Raw genomic sequence first — 24,055 nt, 5'->3', positions numbered from 1 at the left:
CAGCCGGAGCAGACAGGAAGTGCAAGGTCTCTTTTAATAAAACAATAAACCGTAAATGTGTACCGTATTCTTCTTCGTGGAAAAATAAGGCATCCCCTCAAAATAAGGCCTAGTGCATCTTTGGGAGCAAAAATTAGTATAAGACACTGTCTTATTTTCGGGGAAACAGGGTAGCTTGCTTGTTTTCACTGCATCTTTGAAGTACTTTGGAGGTAGCAAACCCCACTGTTCTGTCTAGCTCTTACCAGAAATAAGCATAGAATTTCTTGAATCATCTTGATCTCTTTTTGGCTGATGTGATAACCATTCCCAGCAGCAGTTGCACCAGTGGGATAAAATATAACAATTATGAGGATGACGCATTACTGGACAGTGTTTTGTTCTCATGTACCTTGGATTGCTATGGGTTGGCGCCAACCCAATGGCACTCAGTAATAACCCTCTACCATCCAGTTGATACTGACTCCCAGTGACCCCGTAGGACAGGATAGAACTGCCTGTGTCTATTTCCTAGACTGTACCTCATTTTGCAAGTAGAGACTGGTAGGGTACCTGCAAAAGGTTGACTTTGCAGTTAGCAGTCCGTTGCGTAACCCACTATGCAGGCCATCAGGGCTCCCTAACATCATGCCATACAGTAACTGCTAAATTATACCATTTCGTAACTTCAATCATTGAGAATCATGGCACAGCCAAGTTAACACACAATCTTACCTATCACAGCTAGTATTATCCTGTCCTTGCCTTGTACCTCTACTTTCATTGTAGCATACACACATCGTTAATGCACAAAATGGTCAAATAATAGGGTTTTTAAAAAAACAACTATTTCCACAAATTTGAAATGTCAGACAATGAACTGCAAGTGAAGGGTAGGTGTATTTCTCAGACTACGACATAAAATATACTGATAAAGGCCATTTTTAGCAAATTTAGTATTTTCAAATTATAGTAATATTTTCATTAATTTTACTTAAGTTCAGAATGCTAGAGCCCAGGATTTGCTTTTATCATCTAATACAGGTCACAAGGAAAATGTACAAAACAATAAAGAAATTTATATTTTCAATGTGGCCAGGATTTCACCCAGGAAACTATAAAAATCTGAGGGCTATGTAGAAGCTGTATCATATTTAAATAACCTTCGTGGTGCTTTCGGGGAAGCCTTGGATTGCTAAATGCAGGGATGGCAGTTTAAACCTACCATCCGCTCCTTGGGAGAAAGTTGAGGCTGTCTGCTCCTTTAAAATGTATACAGCCTCAGAAACCTCATAAAGGGTATTTATGTATTGATTCCTGGCAGTGGGTGGGATAGTGTACTTAGGCCCTGGTGATGTAAAGATACCAACAGACCCTAGGATACAGTAGAGATGGCCTTTGCATTTAAGCCCCTTTGGTCTCCATGATTTGAAATAGACTATAAGGCAACTAACAAAGTTTTCTTTTTTCTAAATAATTTTACACTTATCTGATTTTGCTAATTATGCTTGGTGGTTTTAATTATTTTTATAAACAGGTTTTTTAAATTGTAACTTAGGGGGTTTACATTTCAGATCATCAAAATTGCATTCAGTAGTCTGGAGACAGGACCAGGAGCAAGTGTTCATTCAGCAATACTGGGATACTGAGTTTGTCCTTTGCTCCTCCTGCCAGTCTTGCTGGGAATAAATTTGTTCAGAAACCAAGAGTGCCCAGCGTTTTCTTCCTTTAAATGGAAGAAAATAGAAAGTCACTGGGAAGCTAAGATGGGGTAGTGGCCCAGTCAGAATGTGGCTGTTTTCTCCACTCTACTGGCGCTGGCCTGTAGCGCATCATTGGCGGTTGTGAGGGGTGCTAGGGAATGTGGGGCCAGGCCAAGATCCACTCCATTTGCTCTGCTCTGTGGCACCACCTCTATTCAGTTATTGAATTATTTATCATTCACTGAATAGAGCAGGCCAAATGGGTCAGGAGTGAGTGAGTAGTAGTATCGAAATGCCACACCTTTAATAACATGAAAACATTATTAAGATCTTGAAGTTCCCAGTTCCAATCCTTTCCCCAGTAGCAACTACCTGTGCTAGTCTGGGTAGACTAGAGAAACAAACTCATGGACACACATGTATAAGAAAGAGGTTTATATACAAGAGCAGTTGAATATTGAGAAAACAGCCCAGCCCAGTCCAGATCAAGCCTATAAGTCCAGTATTAGCCCATATGTCCAATACCAATCTATAAAGTCCTCGTCAGACTCATGAACCATATGCAATGACACTGAATGCAAGAAGATCACAGGCCAGTGGGTGCAAAGTCAGTAGCGGTAGAAGGGTATCAGTGCTGGCAGGGGTCTCCATGTGGCTTCTCTGGCTCCAAAGGTTTGGTTGTATCAGGATAGGTCCATGTGATTTCTCCAGCTTCCAAGGCATAGTGCCATGTGTCTTGTCAATAGAGAGTCTCTCTCTCAGGAGTGAGCAGAGAGAGAAGTGTCACCCTTCCTCCAAGGAGGAAAATCCAGGAATTCCCAGCATCTTCAGGGGAGGGCAATACCCACACAGAGGCCTCATTGGCTATGATCCCCTTCACTCTTAATCCTCACAAGCCCCAAATTGACACCAGATTATGTAACTAACACCACCACCTTAAAAAATTTGGTATATATTTGTCCATACTGTTTTATGCACATTACATAGATATAGTTTGGGTGCTCTTCCCTCCAGGCCAATGGCCTCATTAATTTGCATAGTACATTGGCGTTTAATTTTTGAGTTTTATTTTACATTCTGAGGTGATTTTTTTTCTCTGAATTTTTGTTAGTAATCTGTTTGTAATACAGGCACAACAGAGTTTATGTAGCAGTTTCTCATTTGCCTTAGATGTATGTTCTCTTTTAGGAACTGTGCTGTTGTGATATCTTTGTGCACCTGTGTCTTTTTAAGGTGAAATGTCAATAGGGAGTATATGTTAATGTCTTGATACATGCTGTCAAGTTGTACTCTAAAGGCCTATAGTAACATCCATATTTTTATGTCATTGATGACACTTAATGACTGGATTTCAGTGGGAGTTGGAAGGCGGGGAATTATGTACAGATAAGAAGAGGCAGTGAGTAAAGTCATGGTGATGGGAGAGCCTGGGATACGGTGAAGAAAGTGACTATCGAAGCTGTGTAGAGAATAGGGGGCAGGAGGGGCTTATGGAAGAGAAATCCAGAAAGGTAGGATGGACCAGTTTACAAAGTACTTTTTAATGTGTTACTGAGAACTTTAGATTTGAATAGACAATGAGGGCCTTTTGAAACGTTTTGCACAAGAAGTTTCTTTCAAGAGGACAACTAGCAACAGTTGTGCTGGCTAGGTTTTTTTCTATTTTGAGAGCTGGGATGGGGGGTGGGTTGAGGGATTGGGGAGTGGGAGATTGGTTCTGAGGCTGTAGCAAAGATAGTTTGCTCTAAGGAAGATGTTGAAATGAGAAGGAAGCATCAGGCACAAGCATGTTACAGAGTTAAAATCAGTCTGTGAGACTAGATGACTAAAGGGAAGGAGGAGCTCATGATAGTGAAGTTGACCAGCTGCGTTGGATAGGTGGTCCAGTGTGAAGATGAAAATAGAACATGAAATAGATTTGAGGTCAAATGGAAAATTTCGGAAAGAAAAAAGTAAATTTAGAAAATAAGTTACTGTCTGCTGCTGATATACTTCCATTAGGTGCAGTTACACCCCCACCCCCCACCCAGTCTTTGGAGAATAAACAATACTGATTGTTGGAGATAAAATAAGATAAAATTGAGTTTGAATAAACTATACAAACCACTGTGTTCATGTTTCAACCCACAGTTAGAAAATGTTTGCTGCCACAAGAATGATAGGGTTCATGTAGATGTCTGTTTCACGTAGCATAAAGCTTTCAAGGTTCTTTCATGTCATGGCTGAGTAATAGCCCACTAGGAGCCCTGGTGGCATATTGGTTAAGCAGTTGACTAGCCCAAAGTTTGGTGGCTCAAACCTACCAGCTGATCTGCAGGAGAAATGTGGAGCAGTCTGCTTCTATAGATTGCAGCCTTTAAAGTGCTTTAAGGCAGTTCTCTGACCTGTAGGGTTGCTGTGAGTTTAAATCAGCCTGACAGCTGTGAGTTTGGTTTTGGTTTGGAAGATTCCACTTTATAGCTATTAACATATTTTGTGTATCCATTTATCTGTTGATGGATATTTGGGTTGTTGCAACAGGTAGACACATGAAGTAGTTCTTTCGTGATTAATTAAGGTCTATTGAATATTTTGGATTTGTTAAGCTGTTTCACCTAGCCTCATTGTAACAATCAATAGTATGTCCTTGGTGATTGGCAAGCAGGAGCCTTGGTGGCACAGTGAGTTGATTTAGGTTGTCATCTGAAAGGGTGGTGGTGCGTCACAGACTAACAATGAGGCACTCTGCTTCAGTAGAGATCCAGACAGCCTTGGGAGCCCTAGGGAGCAGTTCTACTCTGCCCAATAGGTCCCTATGAGTTGGAATCAACTCAACAGCAGTAGGTTTTTTGGTAGACTTAACTTGTAGAAACTGAAGAGTTTCATTCTCAGAATCTCACAGGGGCAGTTCTACCCTACCTTACAGGGTCGCTGAGTTGGCATTGACCTGATGGCAGTAGTTTGAGTTTTTGAGTAAAAGCACTATAAATGTTACCTGTAAAGTTCATTGTCACCTATAGGCTTGAGTCAGATGTACTTCAGTGTCTAAAGCAGTGGTTCTTAACCTTCCTAATGCCACGACCCTTTAATACAGTTCCTCATTTTGTGGTGACCCCCCAACCATAAAATTATTTTTGTTGCTACAAAATTAGTTATGAAGATCATACTGTTATGAATCAGGCAGCCCCTGCGAAATAGTCATTCGAACCCCCCAAAGGGGTCACAACCCACAGGTTGAAAGCCACTGGTCTAGAGACATCAGATAGTAGGTTAGTGTAGTGCTTATGCGTTAGGCTGCTATCACATGGTAGACTGTTCGAAACCATCAGCAGCCTTTCTACCCCTGTAAACAGTTTCAGAAACCCACACGGGGTTGCTATGAGTCAGCAATAACTCGATAGCAGTGAGTTTATTCTTTTTTCTTTTTTTTTTTGAGTTTATTCTTAATGGAATAAATTGCCCGTATTGCCTTGTTTCTACAATATTTAGAAATGGAATAAAGCACTTAATTTCTTTTTTTTTAAAAAACATTTTATTAGGGGCTCATCAATTATCGCAATCCATACACACATCAGTTGTGTAAAGCGCATTTGTACATCATTCTCAAAACATTTTCTCGCCACTTAAACCCCCAACATTAGGTCCTCATTTTTCCCCTCCCTCCCCGCTCCCCCCTCCCTCATGAGCCCTTGATAGTTTATAAATTGTTATTTTGTCATATCTTGCGCTGTCCTACGTCTCCCTTCACCCACTTTTCTGTTGTCTGTCCCTCAGGGAGGAGGTCACATATAGTTCCTTGTAATCGGTTCCCTCTTTCCTACCCACTCTCCCTTTACCTTCCCTGTTTCGCCACTCACACCACTGGTCCTGTAGGGCTCATCCGCCCTGGATTCCCTGGATTTTCAGTTCCTATCTGTACCAGTGTACATCCTCTGGTCTAGCCAGACTTGCAAGGTCGAATTCAAGTCATGGTAGTGGGAGCGGGGAGGAAACACTTAGGAATTAGAGGAAAGTTGTATTTCTCATCGTTGTTACATCACACCCTGACTGGCTCATCTCCCCGAGACCCCTCTGCAAGGGGATCTCCAGTGGAGTACTAATGGGCTTTGGATCTCCACTCCGCACTCCCCCCATCATTCACTATGGTAAGATTTTTTGTTCTGATGATGCCTTATACCTGATCCCTTCGACACCTCATGGTTGCATAGGCTGGTGTGCTTCTTCCATGTGGGCTTTGTTGCTTCTGAGCACTTAATTTCTATAATTAGGAATTTTCTTTAAGTATTCTTCTATGTGACATAGTAATTGCACACGACAGGTTGTGTAATTAAAATACTAAGCTCATTAGAGCACTTGTTTAATAAACAATATATACTTTTAATTCATCAGTACTTAAAAATTTTTTTCACTCCATTCCCTGTCTTACCTATTTTCGTCTGCTTTTCTTCATGCCATAAAGTGGCCATCATACATTTTAATTACAGGGTGGTGAGCTCAGTGAAGGCAAAGATTTTTCTCAGGTTTTGTATATTGATGTAGCCCTGGTATTTAAGAAAGGACACATTGTTGGTTGTCAAGTAATGGTTGAACTAATGAACTTTTAAGAGAAAGGATAGAGTGCTTGAAGGCATGAATTAAAACCACAGATTGGATTGACATTTACATCATTGAGATAAACAGGACCGTGGAAACTTTCTTTTAACTGAAAACAGATTTCACAAGCATTAAATCAGAAAATTCTTAGGAGAAAATGTTGTTTTGATTTTAGAATTGCAGCATTAGCAGTAACTGTGTACCAGATTGTGCCTTCAGAGTCAATAAATGCTTTTGCCTATGGTGGCAAGTACACTATCTCATTGAAGAATTACTATGACAGTACTACCGGGAATTACCTTCATGGACATTGTGCTTCGTCAGAAGTTACACATCTAATGGATTTTTAACCTTTGTGACCTGGCTCCAACGCATCAACCCGAACTGCATGTTCTTTATCATCTATTACCTCATCATCATTGAAAAAAACAAAATTTACTTTAAAAAAAATATGCACAAAGAAATTCACCTAAACAACAACTAAGATATCAGAGAAAAACAATAGAGACCTAATTCGCTCACAAATATTTTAATTTAAAAATATATCTAAAGAAGGCCAAAAAATAGAGGTGAATTTGATTTAGGCTCTTTAGCATTTGTTCTGTGGTGCCTTGTCAAATCCTAAGAAGGAAGGAAGCTTCCATATTGTTGATGATTTTGCTTAATTCACTATTTTCTCTTCCCTAACATCTTTTGCTTAGTCCTTTGAGTCACTATTCTTCCATCTTTTGCTTAGTCCTTTGAGTCACTATTCTTCCATCTTCCTCTCCCTTTCCCTCTCCCCTAGAGAGGTGACAGCAGAACATGTGTTTGTCTCAAATTTGCTGACATGAATCCATTTGAAAAAGGATACTTTGGTGGTGGTGGTGGGGGTGTATATATATTCGTTTATATTTAAGTTCTACCTTGTCATGCTGTGTCAACTACAACTCTAGGAAAAAAGAAACCCGATTGCCTCTGGTTGAGCGCTGGGTTCTTGCTACCTTAAGAGCATCATCAGCAGGTACTTTGATGATGAGTTTATTTTCGTGTAACAGAAAACTAGGACATACATTTAAGGAAGAAAAATTCTTACTTTGGAGTTTCCCCCAAAGTAGAATTAGCTGATTGAGAATTGCTAGGTCGAAAGTGAAGGATTCCTGGTGGTGTATAGTGGTTCCGTATCCAGCTAACCTCCAAGCCAGCAGTTTGAAACCACCCACTGCTCCGAGAGAGAAAGATGGGGTTTTCTACTACCGTAAAGTGTGGCAGTCTTGGAAACCCACAGGGGCAGTTCTCCCCTGTCCTGTAGGGTTACTGTGATTTGGAATTAACTCGGTGGCAGTGAGTTTGGTTTGGTTTGAGTTTGGAGGTCCCAAGTGCCTTTTGGCTTGTTATAGGTGCTAAGTCATGAAACACTATGTACAATATAAGGACACACTGTCTGGCCCCATGCTTATAGTCATTACTGTTAGAGCCCATTGTTGCAGCCTCTGTGGTAACCCATCTCATTGAGGATTTTCCTTTTTTTCTTTTCCTTGTCTAATAAGCCTGTTGACCTTCTCCAAGGTCCCTCCTGTTACCATGTCTAAATTACTTAAGAAATTAAGTTTCCTTATCTGTCTTTTGAAATAAACATAGCCTCTTAGTTGAAGAAGAATTGACACATTTTTGAATTATGATGTTGACAAAGAATATTGAACATATACCATGGACTGCCAGAAGAATGAACAAATCAAGAGAGCGAAGATGGCAAGACTTTGTCTCACTTACTTTGGACATGCTAGCAGGAGGGATCAGTCTGGAGGAGATATTGTGCTTGGTAGAAAGTCCATGAAAACAAGCAAGACCCTCAATCAGATCAAGTAGCACAATGGCTGCAACAGTGGCCTTACACATACCTATTACTGTGCAGATTGGGCAGGTGAGTTAGTTAATTGTGCTAGCCTGGCCGATAGTCACATGTGGGGCTAATTGAAAGGCGGAGGGATAAATGGGTGATGAGCCTCGCCTTTCTACTTCTTGGGTCTCTTGTTTTGTGATGGTTGCATCGGGTGCAGCTGCCTTAGCAGTTCCCTGCTTCAGCTTGCAAGATTGACTTCCTACAAGACATCCCCAAGGAGAAGCTACATGGACCTACCCCGATGCAGCCCTGGGTGCTGGAGCAGCCGTGTGGAGACCCCTGCTAGTGCTGAGATGCTTGTTCGTTCACTGACTCAGCTTTCCTTCTGCAGTCGGCGTCATTGCCTTGTTTTGTGAGGTGGAGGACTTTGTGGACTGGTGTTGGGTTAATGGGTTAATGTTGGACTTGTGGGCTTGGGCAGCATTGGGTTGGGATGTTTTCGTGATGCACATTTTCTTTACATAAAACTCTTATACATGAGTTGCTGTGGATTTGTTTCTCCAAAGTACCTACACTAATACAGCAGGACAGGGCAATGTTTCCTTCTGTTACAGGGGCATCATGAATTAGAGCCAACTCAAGGGCACCTACCGAACAACAACATCAGTTACAGTTGTCAGAAAGAGACTTTGAAAATTACCCCAAATCTGGTATAGTTTTAAACGTTTGACATAGTAACTAAAAAACTCCAAAACACTGGAAATGCAAATTCATATTGGGAAAAGTTGGATTCAACATTCCTAAAACAGTGGAGGCTCATACTTTGGATAATAAGCTAAAAACTAAAGAGTTATGACTCAGGCAGCACTTAAGTATCAGGGTAGAACCATGCTCCACAGTGTTTTCTATGACCGTCGCGTGAACTTAAGCTCACACTAGACCTTTTAGTTTTAGGTGTTTTGGGTGGAATTTGAACCACCAACTTTCTGATCAGTAGCGAGGCACTTAACTGCATTTTGCCATTAATAGTGTTTCTCAGGGACAAAGCTTGCTTAAGTTGCTGGTTCAGTGAAAATAAGTGTGCACATGCACATCAGAATTTCTGATGGGCATTCCTATTATAATTCACTATTTGGCTGTTACTACATTGAAGTTATGGGCTCAGGCATAAGAACAATTGTGAGGGATGGTCCAGGTCCAGGCAATTGTTCTGTTGTGCATAGGGTCATTATGGGCTACAACCAACTTGATGGTACCTTAGCGTCACTTTAAAATGAGCCATGAAACAAACCAAACTTAATTGCCATCAGCTGATTTGGAGTCATAGTGGCCCTATCAAATATAACACAACAGACCTACCCAAAGGACTTCCAGGCTTGTAAAATTTTCATCCATTTCCACTGGAGGATTCAGCTAGCAGCCAAGTGATCCACTTGGGGAATTTGGGCTTCCCATCTCCACTCCAGCTATGACTTTTGTAGGCTGAGAGATCCTGGTTGCAGAGAAGTAGTGCTTTTTGCAGGTGACCCAGCAATAACCCCATTAAATGCGAAGCTATGGTTGCCTTTTGTCTCTTCAGGCTGCTTGTAGATGTCCAGGCAAGGCTACTTGGCCTTGATCAGCAGGAGGAGGTAGAGCTACTGTTATACAATGGGGGCAGAGAAGAATACACCTAGTGACTCACCGGGACAACTGTTGGTTCTCTCGTTTAGTTTTGGTGATAAATGGGCAAATATAACAGCCACAGTCTGAGTGGGCATACTGCCGGGGGCTTCAGACCCTCCGAGAGATGTGGGTTTGGGTCATCCTACCATGAAAGCCATTGAGACCTGCAGAAATACCAATTTAGCATTGAAGTGAGTCTAGAATGGATAAAGAAGGGAGATGACTATATCAATTGTGGTCCTGAGTAAAGAAGTATAGTTCATCTTGCTACACTTAACCTTCTAAGATTCCCCAGGAAAAACAAAACCCAACTATTGTAGAAACTTCCCAGAACTTGTTACATGAAGAGCAAATCTGAGCGGGACAAAGTTGGACCATAGTGGGCATGATGGTGTCATCAGGGTGGAGTGAGGCGTAAGCTGGGTCACGTAATCTTCAGTCCCCATTGCTGTTGGTAGGAACTATCCACTAGATTTCAATTCATAGTGACCTCCTTTGTTTCAGTGTAGAACTGCTCTATAGGGTTTTCTTGTAATGTTAATGGAAGTGGATCACCAAGCCTACCTTCCACTGTAATAGGTAGGTTTGAATCACCAACCTTGGGGTTAGGAGTCAAGCTCAAACTATTTAGACCACCCAGGAGCCTTGCATTCCACATAGGCTTAAATAAAGCCACAGCTCAGTAGTCGCATTTTCTCACAGTGGACCCGAGAGGTTTCCTCAATTGAGCCCACACTTCGAAACAGGACCTAGTTTCCACTTTCCCTTCAGCACGTGCTCTTGGGTGCTGACTGGAAACCTCCAATTCCCTGTCTGTTAACCATTACATGAGCTGTTCCACATACTTGGTTGGAGTTAAACAGAACCCATCCCACCTGCTCTTTTTTCCTAGAAGTCTTTTTTTATGACTGACTTTTGTTAAACATTTTCCTGACCATTCATTCATTCATTCAAAAGAACTTTTAATTGGTTTATGACAGTTAATGTGTATGTATTTGTTGATAAGTTATCAGTTGGTTTTACTTTGTGTAGCTTGAATGTTCTTTCTTGTATTATTACCAAAAGCATTGCGAATTCTAAAGATTTAAAAAACGTAATAGATTGTGTACCTAATGTGTCGTTTGAATAACGAGATTTTTTTCAAAGCTTTTTATGTAACAAAGGTGGAATGGGGTGAGGTGGGGAAGAAGGCAGTCCCAGAGAAGGTAGTAAAACTTGGTTATTTATATACACGTATGCTATCAATGGAAGTCATTTTTAGCAGCAAAGTCTTTGAAATTTAATGGCTCCTCCTTCAAAATGGTTCCTTAATATTAATAGCAGAAGGAGCATTGTTTGAAGGAACCTCTGCCCCATCCCCTTTTTTACAGGTATGTGAGTTACTTTCCCGTTCTCACTCCTCACACAGTAGGTGTTGTCATTCAGATACTGAACTCTGATGCCTACTAAATGTTCAAGTCTTGTTTTTATTTTTTACGTGTTTTCATTCCTTGAGAAGTAAGCTGAAGAATTAATTGGGGGCAAAGAGATTTCTGAGGTTTCCAAAGCAAGGTTTCAAGAAAGCAAGGGCAGTTGTTGCTCATTCAGTTCACCTTAAAATGGACTACGTGTCCATATAGCAGTAGCATCCACAGCTTTGCTTTTTCTTAGTCATGGCAGCAATTAACACTCTGCGCTAATAGTTTAACATACTGACACATCTTAAGTCCTACTTTTTGCTTTTGTTTTTTAAGTTATTGAAATTATGAAACTGTCATTCACATGGAAGCATTATAGTTCTTCGGAGCCATTATGATCTCAAAAGGAAAGGAGAATGATACAGATACACTGGCTGAGGTGTTTTGAGGTGCATCGAAGTGTTCCAAGCTGTGGCTTACCTTAACATGTCCTTGAAGTACCATGGCGTGGATTAAAAGGTATGCTTTAGAAACCCTCATGATCCCCAAGGTCATGGATGAACACCCACAGTTCTATAATTATTGCATATTTTAAGATTGTGATATTTAGATTACAGATGTGGTTATGGAATAATGGCAACATTTTTTATGTGTAACAGGGGCACATAACACCCTCTGTTTTTTTGGTTTTGTTTCCTTTAGATTTTTGTTGTTTTTCTTTCAGATTAGAAGGCACTTGGGTTAGAGGTAGACAACATTCCTTAGTTTTAAGTATTTTCCTTTGCATACCCTCCCCCTTTGTTTTTTGTAATTTCTTTCACCAAATAGTTGATGGGTTATTTGGTGTTACTCTGTAACTATCTTTCTGGGTTACATCATGGACTAATTTCTTCGCAATGCAGTCATTGCGTGGTAACTGGAATGGAAGACAGCTGAATAAATTCTTCAGTTGGGCCTATTTGACCAAACAGAATTATAATTTGGGCCTTTTAGAGTTTGTGCTTGTATTTTATAAAGAATTTTCACTGCGAGGAAGAGGAGTGACCCCTTATTAGTAGTGTGATGTTGTCCGTACCGTGACTGACTCTTGTTGGTGCTATGTAGTCCTGCTGGTGTGTTTGTGGTTGCTAGTCATGAGTTGAGGCTTTGTAATACTCATTTGCCCTTTAGAAATCTTCATAAACTTTTTTCTGTTCATAAAATTTAATTGGAGTGATGTAGTCAAAGCCATTCCATAATTACCTGAGACCCCGGAACCGTCATTTTGTATAGTGTGCTAGTCTGCCCAGTACTTCTGTAAGAAACAACTCATGGTAAGATACTGAGCTGATTATTGTTCCACCAGCCTCTCCATCCTACACCTTTGGACAATGAAGGAAAATATGTTAGAAAAATTAAAGTTTAAATCGTGGATAGGTGAATTTGACAGATCTTGTTTGCCATATCGGCAGTTAAATCCGATTGGATTTAATGGGATTCAGTTATTAAATCTAAGACAAAACTACTGTTAAAAGTCATGCCTGTAGTGACAATGATCTGTTCTAGTTTCAGGGTAAACCCAGATGCTTATTGCCCACTCAGTTCAACCACCAAATCACACTGACTCTCCAGAAGTTCTCTGATGAAATGCAATAATGGATTTGAGACATGGTTGATTCCTTCATCGTTTACGGAATGTATTTACCTCTAATGCTTGATGCTATAGCTTTAAAATCTTTTGTGGGGCTAGCTCTTGAGTATCTGTTTTATTTAAACTTTATAAAGCATTGCAGACTTTACAAAATAAAACACTGTCAAAATTATGAACTGCTATTCTATTTAGAAGGAGCCCTGGTTGTGTAGTGGGTTACTCGTTGGGTTGCTAATCTACACTGTGCTATAGAATCTCTATGAATCAGAATCCACCCCTTGGCAGTGAAATTCCTTTAAAATTCTATTTAGAAGAATTTATAGCTTAGTGTTTAAGCTCTGGTGGTGTAGTGGCCTACATCCTGAGGTGCTAACTGTAAGGTCAGCAATTGAACTCACCAATCACTCCGCAGGAGAAAAATGATGCTTTCTACTTCTATAAGGATTGACAGTCTCAGAAACCCACTGAGACAGTTATACTCTGTCCTATAGGGTCCCTATGATTCAGAATTGACTCAGTGGCAGTGAGTTTGGTTTTGTTCTATAGCTCAGTACCTCATAATGGTTCATCTGAAAGTTGAATCTTGAATAAGGAAGAGTGAAGATGAATCAATGGCATTAGAATTGTGTGTTAGAGAAGAATACTGAAACTACCATGAATTGTCAAAAGGACAAGAAAACTTCTTGGAAGAAGTATGACCAGATGCTCCTTAGATGCATGGATGGTAAGACTTCGTCTTACACACTTTGGACATGTCAGAACATACCAGTCCCTGGAGAAAAGGGACATCATGTTCGGTAAAGTAGCAGCAGTGAATAAGAGGAAGACCCTCAATGAAATGGATTGAGATAATGGTTGTACCAATGGGCTTAAGCATAGGAACAATTAGGATGAAGCAGGACTGGGAAGTGTTTTCTTGTGTTGTGTGTACTGTTAGACCCAACTCAATGGCACCTAACAACAGCAACAAAGTTTAGTGGTTAAGGCACTGGGGTCAACCGACCATGGTTTCAAATCTAATCTTCTTTTACTGTGACAGTTGGAGAGTTGACTGGGTGGAGTATAATACAGGAAAGTAAATTTATATATTAATATATAAAAAACATGTTAATGTATGAAAAAACCAACATTGCCATCAAGTTGATTCTGACTCATATTGACCTTATATAGAGTACATAGGATTCAGGAGACTGCATCTTTAATGGTGCAGATAGCTCCAAATTTCTTCCAATGAGTGAGTGGCTGGTAGTTTGAACAGCTTACCCTGCAGTTAGCAGGCCATCACCTAACCCATACCACCACCAGGGTTCCTTATATTATTATACAAATATACACCCATTACTGTCGAGTTGGTTCATATCAACCCTATAGGACAAAGTAGAACCACCCCTTTGGGTTCCAGAGGCTATAAATGTTCATGACAGCAGAAAGTCTCTCCTATAGAGTGACTGGTGGGTTAGAACTGCTGACCTTGGATAGCCCAATGCATAACCCACTCAACCAGCAGGGCTTTACAATATATTTTTACAATATATTAAAGTGATTACCCGCACTTACTGCAGGGCTTCTTTGGTGGGTGTGTGCTGTTTCATTTTTCCTGAGTCATGATACCTTCATCTGCCCTCTTGAATAGTGTCCAATAAACCATCATTATTTCATTGGTGTTTTTTTAATTCTTTGGGCCTTTCTTCATCATTGAAATAATTCCTGGGTAGTGTCAGTGGTTAATGTGATTGATTGGCTGAAAGGTTGGAAGTTTAAGTCCACTGACTGCTTCTAAAGGCATGCCTGATAATGTTTCTTAAAACCCAGCCACTGAAGACCCATGGGACACAGTTCTACTCTGATAGTTCTACTCCGATGACAACCTTTTTGTTTTTAGTGACTAGTAATTGATCTATAGGTGTCTTCTGTTAGAAAGGGATGTTAATGTTTTTGAAATGAGCATTTTCTGTTCTTAGTTAGAAATCAGCTTCATGCAGTCTCAAAAACTAATCCAGATCCATTGCCATCGAGTCAGTGCCAACTCATTGCAACCCTGTAGGACAGGGCAGAACTTCCCCTGTGAGTTTCTAAGACCGTAACTTTTTGGATTAGAAAGCACCATCTTTATCCACAGGATGTGAGACTAATAGTAGTTTTGAACTGCTGACTGGTTAGCAGTCGAATGCATAATCAAGTCAACACCAGGATTCATGTAAAAAAAAACAAAAAAACCCAAAGATAGTATAAATGAACTACAATGTGTAGTATCTGATACCCCCCCAAATTGTATGTTATAAGACTTGGTTTAATTTTTAAAATGCAAATACTGAAATAACATAAAGGAGTATGTTGGTTGTTGTTAACTTTATTCTACTGTGTGTGTACCTCCCATTATAAACTAAAACTAAAAGAACAAGCTATTGGCCATGAAGCAATTCTGACTTCTTTAGGGTTTCTGAGATTATACATCTTTACGGCAGCAGACAGCTTCATTTATTCTCCTATGGAGTGGTTGGTGGAATCAAACCACTGACCTTGTGGGTAGCACCCCAACTCCAAGACTATATTGGACAGAGAGAACTGCATCTTGCTTAGGGTTTCCAAAACTGTGCATCTTCAGAGAAGCAGCAGATTACCATAGCTTTGTCTCCAGAGCTGCTGGCAGGTCTGTAGTGACAGATGTCTCTAAAAAGTAGTTACCAGTTTTATATTGCTTCTCCTTGCTGGGAAGTTGTGGTCTGTGGTTTCTGATGCTGTTGGGATGACATCACCTTCAAGGGTCCCTACTATTTTTTGTTTGAAGTAAAGGTTATTATGCGAGAATATATAGGAATGAAAGAGTGAAGAGAATGTAAATGTAGCAGCAGCAACAGCTTTTGGGTGGCATTAACCAAGGTTATTGTTTTATCAAGTAGGTTCTGGTGTGCTGCTGTTCCTTGGCATACGTGCTGTTAATCAAAGCCTAGATCCGTGGTTTTTAAACTGCCAGTGTCAGCCCATCCAGAATTCATTTCAATAGTTCCTACCCAATCCACCCTTTGAAAATATGAACAGGAAATGTCATGAATATATCCATACAATATGGTTTTGTGAAACTTTGTTTTAATAATACAGATTTGCCTGGAATTGCACTGTAAAATAAATATATGTCTTACTGTGAGCTGTCATATAAACAAGTTGGAAAATTGCCTTAGATATTTATAAAGACGTGACTTATGGTAATGATCAACTTAGAAACTTCATGAAACCTAGTCTTAAAGAATTGTAGTGCTGGAGTGACCTCAGCCACAAAAGTTTTCAGACAGCATTTTGAAATCAATAGTCTTATCCCTGGGGATTGGGAACAATTAATTAGTTCTAAAACTTGGTATTTGATTCTTGTTGGCTTCTTGGTTTGTGAATGTATATGTTTTATTTACTCTGCTACATATTTTAAGATGCATAAAGTAAAATGTTTACTGTAGTTCCTAGTTGTAGAGAAATGTACTTTTAATTTACGTTGATAAAAGTGACCCAGATAGTTAGACAAAATACAAAAATAAAAAACTAATGTCACATTGAAATCCACACAATTCATTTTTCCAGGACTCTCATGTACTAAATCGTAGGTTCCCACTACTGCCACATTTCAGGGGAAAAAACAAAAAAAACCTCAGCCCACCCCAGCAGTACAAATGTTTGCCTCAGAGTCCAGGGTAAAGTATAGGTACCTGCTTTTGCAGCACCCCTGGATCATTCCAGTGTTCCCTCACCCTTCCGGGTGTGGGCGCACACACACTTTTTGGGGAACAGATTTTTAGAAAATTCTGAGGATGTACACGTAAAATTTAATGTTGTAAAAACTAAAGAATAAATTTGATCTATTTAATGCATTTAAAGGTAGTCAAATGTGAGCACTGCACTTCTTTGTGAGAATTTCAGTCCCATAGACATTTTTCTTTTTCTTGGATCAGTGCCTGTGCCTGCCACAATTTCCTCACCAGCAGATACGTGCTGTGTGAGTTGTTTGAGGGTGATTATGGTTTTTGGCGGCTACTAAAACACACAAGGCCTCACAGTAGGGCACCATGGGCATGCATATATGTGTTTTAAGATTTTGTCTAAAGTAGCTAGCTATCTCCTGCCTAGGAAAGAGTAACAGAATGAAAACCTGGTAAGTTATTTTCTAGCAATGGAATTTGTACATGAGTCTTTTACACTTGGGAGTGGAAGAATGGAGGAATTCTTTGCCAAAAGAGGAAGCAGGCAAAAGATAGTAAACAAATAATCTTTCCTGGCTAGTTCTTTAGAAATTAAGTTAAACTGGCATCCAATTGGGTACAGTCCTTAGAAATGATATTTTGCAATTATAGTAGAAAAATAATAACTACACTAAGCCATGGGGTGCCCACCTAGCTGATGGCTGCCCTTCTTTGTGCTTCTGTGCACACTGGAAGTTGTTGCTTCTGGAAGAGGTGAAGTCTCTTCTTTCCCCACATTCCTCCCCCCACTGCCCCTTATCTTACCTCACATTGCCGAATTCTTCTGACTTCAGTAGCAGAAGTTGGCTTTGCTTCAGAAGAGTCTGCTTCTCTTGCCCTGCAGTCATATTTCCTCACTTGCCACTTCCCATCCTATGCTGGTTACCCCTTGGAGAGTGCCAGGTTGAAGCTAATCACAGTGTGGTGTGACGTGGTGTTTGTTTTTGCACAGCTGGATCCTGGGGCCCTTTTCCCTTGCCTGTCATTTCATAGGCGAGCAACACATCTTTTCTATTGGCAGCTTCTATTTTCTCCTCTTAGCGTTTAGCTTTAAAATGGTGTAGTAAGTTACACATTGGGCTGCTAACCACAGGCCAGCAGTTCAAAACCATCAGTCACTCCACAAGAGAAAGACAGAGTATTCTCCTGTAAAGAGTTAATAGTCTGAAACCTACAGAGGCACTTCTGGCCTACCCTGTAGGGTTGCTATGACTCTGAATGGACTCAGTGGCAGTGAGTTTGGTTTTTTGGAGAGGCACAATGGTTAAGCACTTGACTGTTAACTGAAAGGTTGGCAATTTGAGCCCACTAGTCAGGAGGGAAGATGTGGCAGTCTTTTTCTGTAAAGATGCAGGCTTGGAATCCCTGTGTGAGGCAGGTCTCTACAGTCTTAATAAGGTCCCTATGAGTCGTATTCAACTCCTTGGCAGTGGGCTTTGGTGGCACAAGACCCTCAATTGCTCAGCTGCTAACAGGAAAGGCTTGCAGTTCGAACCCACCCAATCATTTTCCAGGAGCAAGACCAGGTGCTCTGTTTCCATGAAGATTATGACCAGGAAATACCTATGAGGCACTTGTATTCAGTCATATGAAGTGGCTGAGTCATTATCAGCTCAACTGCCCTTAGCAGCAACAGGACCAGAGATGGTGTTCCAACCTCGCCCAGAGAATCATTAGAGGGAGCTGGTCAGGATTATAACTTTAACTACTAGATGGGATGGCAGTACATTTTGTTGTTGTTCTTAAAAAAAAATCAGAACCATCCCTCAAGAATGAAAATTAGCCACGTTGAGACCATTTGGTACGCGGGGGTGGGGGGTGGGGTGTTCTAGAGTGTGAAGATAAAGGTTTTAGAAAACTGTTTTGAGCAAAGTGCACTACTGGCATTAAAAGTACATTTTCAAGCCCTTTTCTCTTTCATTATTTTGAACAACAGTGCTATTTTAGATCTCGATGGAAATCGGTAAATTTTATTTAAAGAATACTTTATGTACTTTCTACCTCAAGTAAGAACCCAATTTAAAAGTGGAATATGCCTTGTCAATAATCACCATGAAAATCGGGTAATATGTTCCTGGTGGCATAATGGTTATTTGTTGGGCAGCTAACCATAAGGTCACTAGTTTGAAATTACCATGGTCTCTGTGGGAGAAAGACAAAGCTTTTCTGATCCCCTGAAGGAGCCCACAGGGGCAGTTCTACCCAGTCCTATAGGGACCTGTTGTATTGATTCAGGCGCTTTGAGTTTTTGTGGATGAAATACAATGAGGTAAGTTTAATAGGATGATTGAGCTTCTCAAGGACTAAGAGGAATATGTAGACCAGTGGTTCTCAACCTCTGGGTGGATCCCTTTGGGTGGATCGAATGACCCTTTCACAGGGGTCGCCCAATTCATAACAGTAGCAAACTTACAGTTATGAAGTAGCAACGAAAATAACTTTATGGTTGGGGGGGGGTCACCACAATATGAGGAGAACTGTAGTAAATGGTCGCAGCACTAGGAAGGTTGAGAACCACTGATGTAGACGAGTAGGAAAGATGAGCATGCATTCATTTCTTTGATAAGCCCCACTGCTGTATAAAAAATACTACAGATTTCGTTCTAGAGACTTGATCAGCAGTGTAGGAGCCCTGCTGGTGCAGTGGCGCAGGGATCTGATGCTAATCCAAAAGTGGGTGGTTAGAACCTACCAGCCACTCTGGGGGAAAGATGGGCAGCCTGCTTCCTTAATGATTATAATCTTGGAGAAGCTAGGGGCAATGTGAGGTCATGATGGGTCAGTGGGGAAATCAATGAAGTCTGGTCTTAAACTTTAGGGCTAGTTATCCTTGAGGCTGTTCGCTGTTGGATGTAGGCAAAGAAATTCTACCTTTAGTTGACCTTCGCCACACGAGATGATCACAGCAACACAAATTCTTTTAACAAGACTGAAAATGTGCTAACTGGGAAACAATGGGCCCAGAGGGTAATTACTACTTCCTCCTGCTCCACTTCTGGATTCTACCTATTAAGGATCTTGAGAAGGAAATGTTTTGGTTGGGAGGGAATTGGGGTCTGGAGCATAGAAGCCATGGTGGCCTAGTGGTTACACATTGGGCTGTCAGCCACGAGGTAGGCAGTTTGAAACCACCTGCCAATTCCTGGGGAAAAGGGGAGGCTTTCTACTCCCGCAAAGAGTTGCAGTCTCAGAAACCCACGGGGGCAATTCTGTCCTGTTCTTTAAGGTTCCTGTATGTCAGCATCAACTCTAGCAGTGAGGTTTGGGTTTTTTGATCATAGAAAAGAGAACTTTGTCAAAGCATTTGCTTTGATTGAATGCTTTCATGTTTTATCTTAAGAATGGGCAATGAAGAGAATAATGTATATAAAAGTGCTCTGGTTACAGCTTTACAACTTCTAGATTAATTAAATACATCAGATTTAGTTTTATTAATTCCTTTATTGAAATTTCTGTGGAAATGCTAGTTTGAGAATTCTCACTAAGCAGCAAGTGACATATAAATAACATGACATTGACTGTGGAGTACTGTTGTTTTTCAGTCTTGCCTCTAGCCCTCAACCTTCCCTGCCCATTCTCTTCTCCCCCCACCCCCACAAAAAAAACCCCAAACATAAAAAAAATGCACTGCCATCCAGTTGATTCCTATGGGTTGTGACCCTGTGGGTTTCCTAGACTGCAAATGTGTATGGGACTACAATGTGTTTCTCTGGTAACTCCTGCTGACACCTGTGGGAGAAGCTAACAGGCACTTAGTGAGAAAAAAAATTGTGGATGGGATGAACCCAATTTTTAATATTAGTAGCTTTTAAAGACATGCCTATCTAGTCATGGCCAAACAGGCCACTCTTACTTGTCAAACAGGAGTTGATGTTAGGTGTTGTAGAACCTCTCCCAACTCCGTGGCCCTGTGTACAACAGAATGAAACACTGCCTTGCCCTGTGCCTTCCTCAGTCATTGCTATGCCTGAGCCCATTGTTAGAACCACTGTGTCAGTCCTTCTTATTGAAGGTCTCGCTCTCTTGCTGGCTCTCTTCTTTACAAAGGCTGATCTCCTTTTCCATGGACTGGTCTCTCCTGTATGAAGTATGTGAGAAGAAGACTTGCCATCCGTGCATTCTGCTTGTATTTGCTGACCAAGTTTGTTCATTCTTCTGGTAACCCATGGTACATTCAATATTCATCTATACCGTATTTCAAATACATCAGTTATTCTGCTATCTTCCTTATTCATTGCCCAGCTTTTTCATGCATATGAGGCAATTGAAAATACTAAGGGTTAGATGTAACCAGCCTAGGTCTTGCTCAGTGTGGCTGAGAAACAAGGAGACCGGATGAAAGTGGAAGGGGAAAGCTTTACTTTGGTTGACCAAGCTGGGACTAGAGTTAAGGAGGCAAGCTCCTGAAAAAAGAGGATTTGTAGTTTTACATATGTACATCAGGAAGTAAATTGGAAGGGATTATGAGTATGTAACGATTTTCTGAGGAGTGGTCATGGATGTGCATTGTTGTTAGGTGTTACCGAGTCTGTTCCAGCCCATAGCGACCCTATATACAACAGAACGAAGTATTGGGTCCTGTGTCATCCTCAAAATTGTTCTTATGTTTGAGCCCATTACTGGAGCCACTATGTCAGTCTTTCTCATCAAGGACCATCCTCTTTTTTATTGTCCCTCCACTTGGCCAAGCATGATGTCCATTTCTAGAGACAGGACACTCCTTATAACAAGTCTTTAGGACTTGATTGAGATGAAGTCTTACCAAACTTGCTTCCAAGGAACATTCTGTCTCATAACTTCTTGCAAGACAGATTAGTTTGTTCTTTGGCAGTCCATGGCACATTCTTCACTAGCATTGCAATTCAAATGCTTTGATTCTTTTGGTCTTCCCTCATCCAACTTCCAACTTCCATGTCCAACTTCCACATGCTTATGAAGCAATTCAGAATACCATGACTTGGGTTAGGCTTACTCCATTCCTCAAAATAACATCTTTGCTTTTTCAACACCATAGAAAGGTTGTTGGCAGTAGATTTGTCCGTTGCAATGCATCTTTTGATCTCCTGACTGCTGCATTGATTATAGACAAGGTAAACAAAATCTTTACACCTTTTCTTCATTTATCATGATGTTACTTATCGGTCCAGTTGTGCCTTTTTTATTTTTTGGTTGTGTTTTAACATTGAGCTGTAATCCATACTAATGGCTGCAGCTTCATCTTCATCATTAAGTGCTTCAAGTCCCCCACTTTCAGGAAGCAAGGTTGTGTCACTTGCATAGCAAGCTGTTAATAAACCTTCTTCCAATCCTGATACCACATTCTTCTCCATATACAGACCATCAGTTGCTCATATGCAAGTTCAGGTTGAAGTTGAAAAAAAATGGAAACAAGTCCATTAAACCCAAAACAAAACCTTGTATATCTCTCCCACCTGAATTTTGAGAACATCTCTAGACAAGAGTCGCAGCACTGTTCACTCATGACCAAAGACCTGGTGAACTGTGGGAGGACATCAAGACCATCCATTATTCATGAAGAAACCAAAAGATCATTAAAAATACAGGAAAGAAAGAAAAGATCAAAGTAGATATTAGAAGAGACTTGCTCTTAATCATAGAGTAGTTAAGGCAAATGGAAAAAATGAAGTCAAAGAGCCAAACAGCTTCAAAGGGCATTTGAGAAGACAAAGTAAAATATTATAATGACATGTTCAAAGACCTAGATTTAGAAAACTAAACATAAGAACAGGCCCAGCATATCTTAAGCAGAAAGAACTGAGGGAACAATCCAAGCCTTGAGTTGCAATATTAAAAGATTCTGTGTGTAAAATATTGCATGTTGCCAGAAGCATCAAAAGAAAGGGGAAAGAATATGCAGTAGGGTGGAGTTAAGACTCCTGACCGGAGTTTTCTAAAGTTGTCATAGTTCTGGTGGCATCTCTCCAGTGACTTTTGGTTCCTCCTCCAAATTTCCTTTGTTTGGTGGTGGCCTGAAGGTTTGCATGTGACTGTGCCCTTTTACTTATGCTCAGCAGGCCAGGTCTGGTTTTATCTGATACTCCTTAATGTGGGATATTTCCCAGGAGGAAAGGGGTCACAAAAAAGGTGATCCGGAAGGGAACTACTGGTCAATTATGAGATATAACCAACATCCTGTGACAACATTCCATGTCCTATAGGTAGGTTTGAAGAGCTTATGCAACAGGTTTTCCCAGTGTGATAGGCGGTCTTCATTGCTGCTTCCCTGGCCTTTGATTGTAGGTTCAAGTAAAATAAAATCCTTGACAGTTGAATGACTGAATATTATAAGGAAATAATCTTATTTAAAAATCTTAATGTTTACAATTTTGATCACTGAACTCTCTTGTGAGTTTGGGTTTGGTGATTCTTAAAGGGAGAGAAACTCCTGAGTGTATAATAGCTCATCCTTATTCACTAATATTTAATGTGTAACATGGGTTGTTGTCCAGGAGCCCTGATGGCATAGTGGTTAGGCATTGGGTTGCTAACCGCAAGTTCAGTAGTTTGAAATCAACTTCTACTCTGTCCTTTATAATCACTATGAGTTGGAATCGCCTCGTTGACAATGAGTTTGGTATTGTGCCGTGGGATAGGCATTGGGCTGCACACTGGAAGGTTGGTAGTTCAAACCCACCAAGTGTACCTCAGGAGAAAAATGAGGCTTTCTGCTCCTGTATAGATTTACAGTCACAGAAACTCTGTATTGGGGTTTCTCTAAATCCATGTTGGCTCCATGGTAATGAGTTTGTTTGGGTTGCAGGATGTCGTATCATACACCAACCTTCAGAAACTCTGTAACGCTTGCCTCCCAACTGAAAGGTTGATTAGTTTGATTTCACTAACTGCTCCAAGGCAGAAAGGTGTGGCTGTCTGCTTCTTTGAAGATTACAGCCAACCCTGCAGGGGCAGTTCTTTTCTTGTCCTATAGGGCGGTTGCTGCCATGAGTCAGAATTCCCTTGATGGCAACCAGACTCACTGCCATTGAGTTAATGTGAGTTACAGTGACCCTATAGGACTGGGTAGAACTGTCTCCGTGAGTTCCCGAGACTCTTTATGGGTACAGAACTCCCTTGGAGTGACTGATGGTTTTAAAATTGCTGGCCTTGCAGTTAACCACTAGACTACCAGGACTCTTTTTATGGCAATAGATTTGGCTATTTTACCAACATGGAGACTGAAGCTCTAGGATCACGGTGGCAGGGCAGAAGTGTTTTTCTGTCTGGAAGACTTGGACTTTGGGGGAAATAAACCTTGGCAGTGGTTTATATAATAATTTAGTACATTTTTTTTCACAATGGGTAGATATCCCAGTGTGAGATTATAGAGAAAGAGACTGATCTATGCTTATATTCCACAGAAGAAAAGTTCTGCATTCAACTAAAACATTCCCATATTTGGGATTGGCCAGATGTGCTTTGTCAGGAGGTAGACATTGCCCTTTTATGGCCACTAGACACACTATTGTGCTCTTTTCTCCTGTAATTGGTGGCACTGGCACTCCTGCCTCCTGTAGATAGTCTTTTTCCTTCTGTCCGTCTTT

General features: G+C 40.7%; 1 protein-coding gene across 4 annotated transcripts in view; it reads left to right on the top strand.

Moving 5' to 3' along the window:
- Nucleotides 1-24,055, top strand: part of RBPJ (recombination signal binding protein for immunoglobulin kappa J region) — a 142,712-nt gene that overhangs the window by 56,245 nt on the left and 62,412 nt on the right. Inside the window, exon 1 of one of the 4 annotated variants that reach the window (XM_045284086.1) lies at nt 11,493-11,657. The exons of the other annotated variants lie outside the window; for them this stretch is intronic. Coding sequence (XP_045140021.1) covers nt 11,641-11,657 — 17 coding nt within the window. The 5' untranslated portion in view covers nt 11,493-11,640. Of the gene's footprint in view, nt 1-11,492; nt 11,658-24,055 lie in introns of those variants that run through there. 4 annotated transcript variants of the gene reach the window in all.

The sequence above is a fragment of the Echinops telfairi genome, unplaced genomic scaffold (genome assembly GCF_000313985.2).
Source record: "Echinops telfairi isolate 266 unplaced genomic scaffold, ASM31398v2 ScPeMD7_7468;HRSCAF=8506_0, whole genome shotgun sequence".
Lineage (NCBI taxonomy): Eukaryota > Metazoa > Chordata > Mammalia > Afrosoricida > Tenrecidae > Echinops > Echinops telfairi.
Note: the sequence above shows the minus strand (reverse complement) of the source record. Positions and strands in the feature narration are given on the sequence as shown.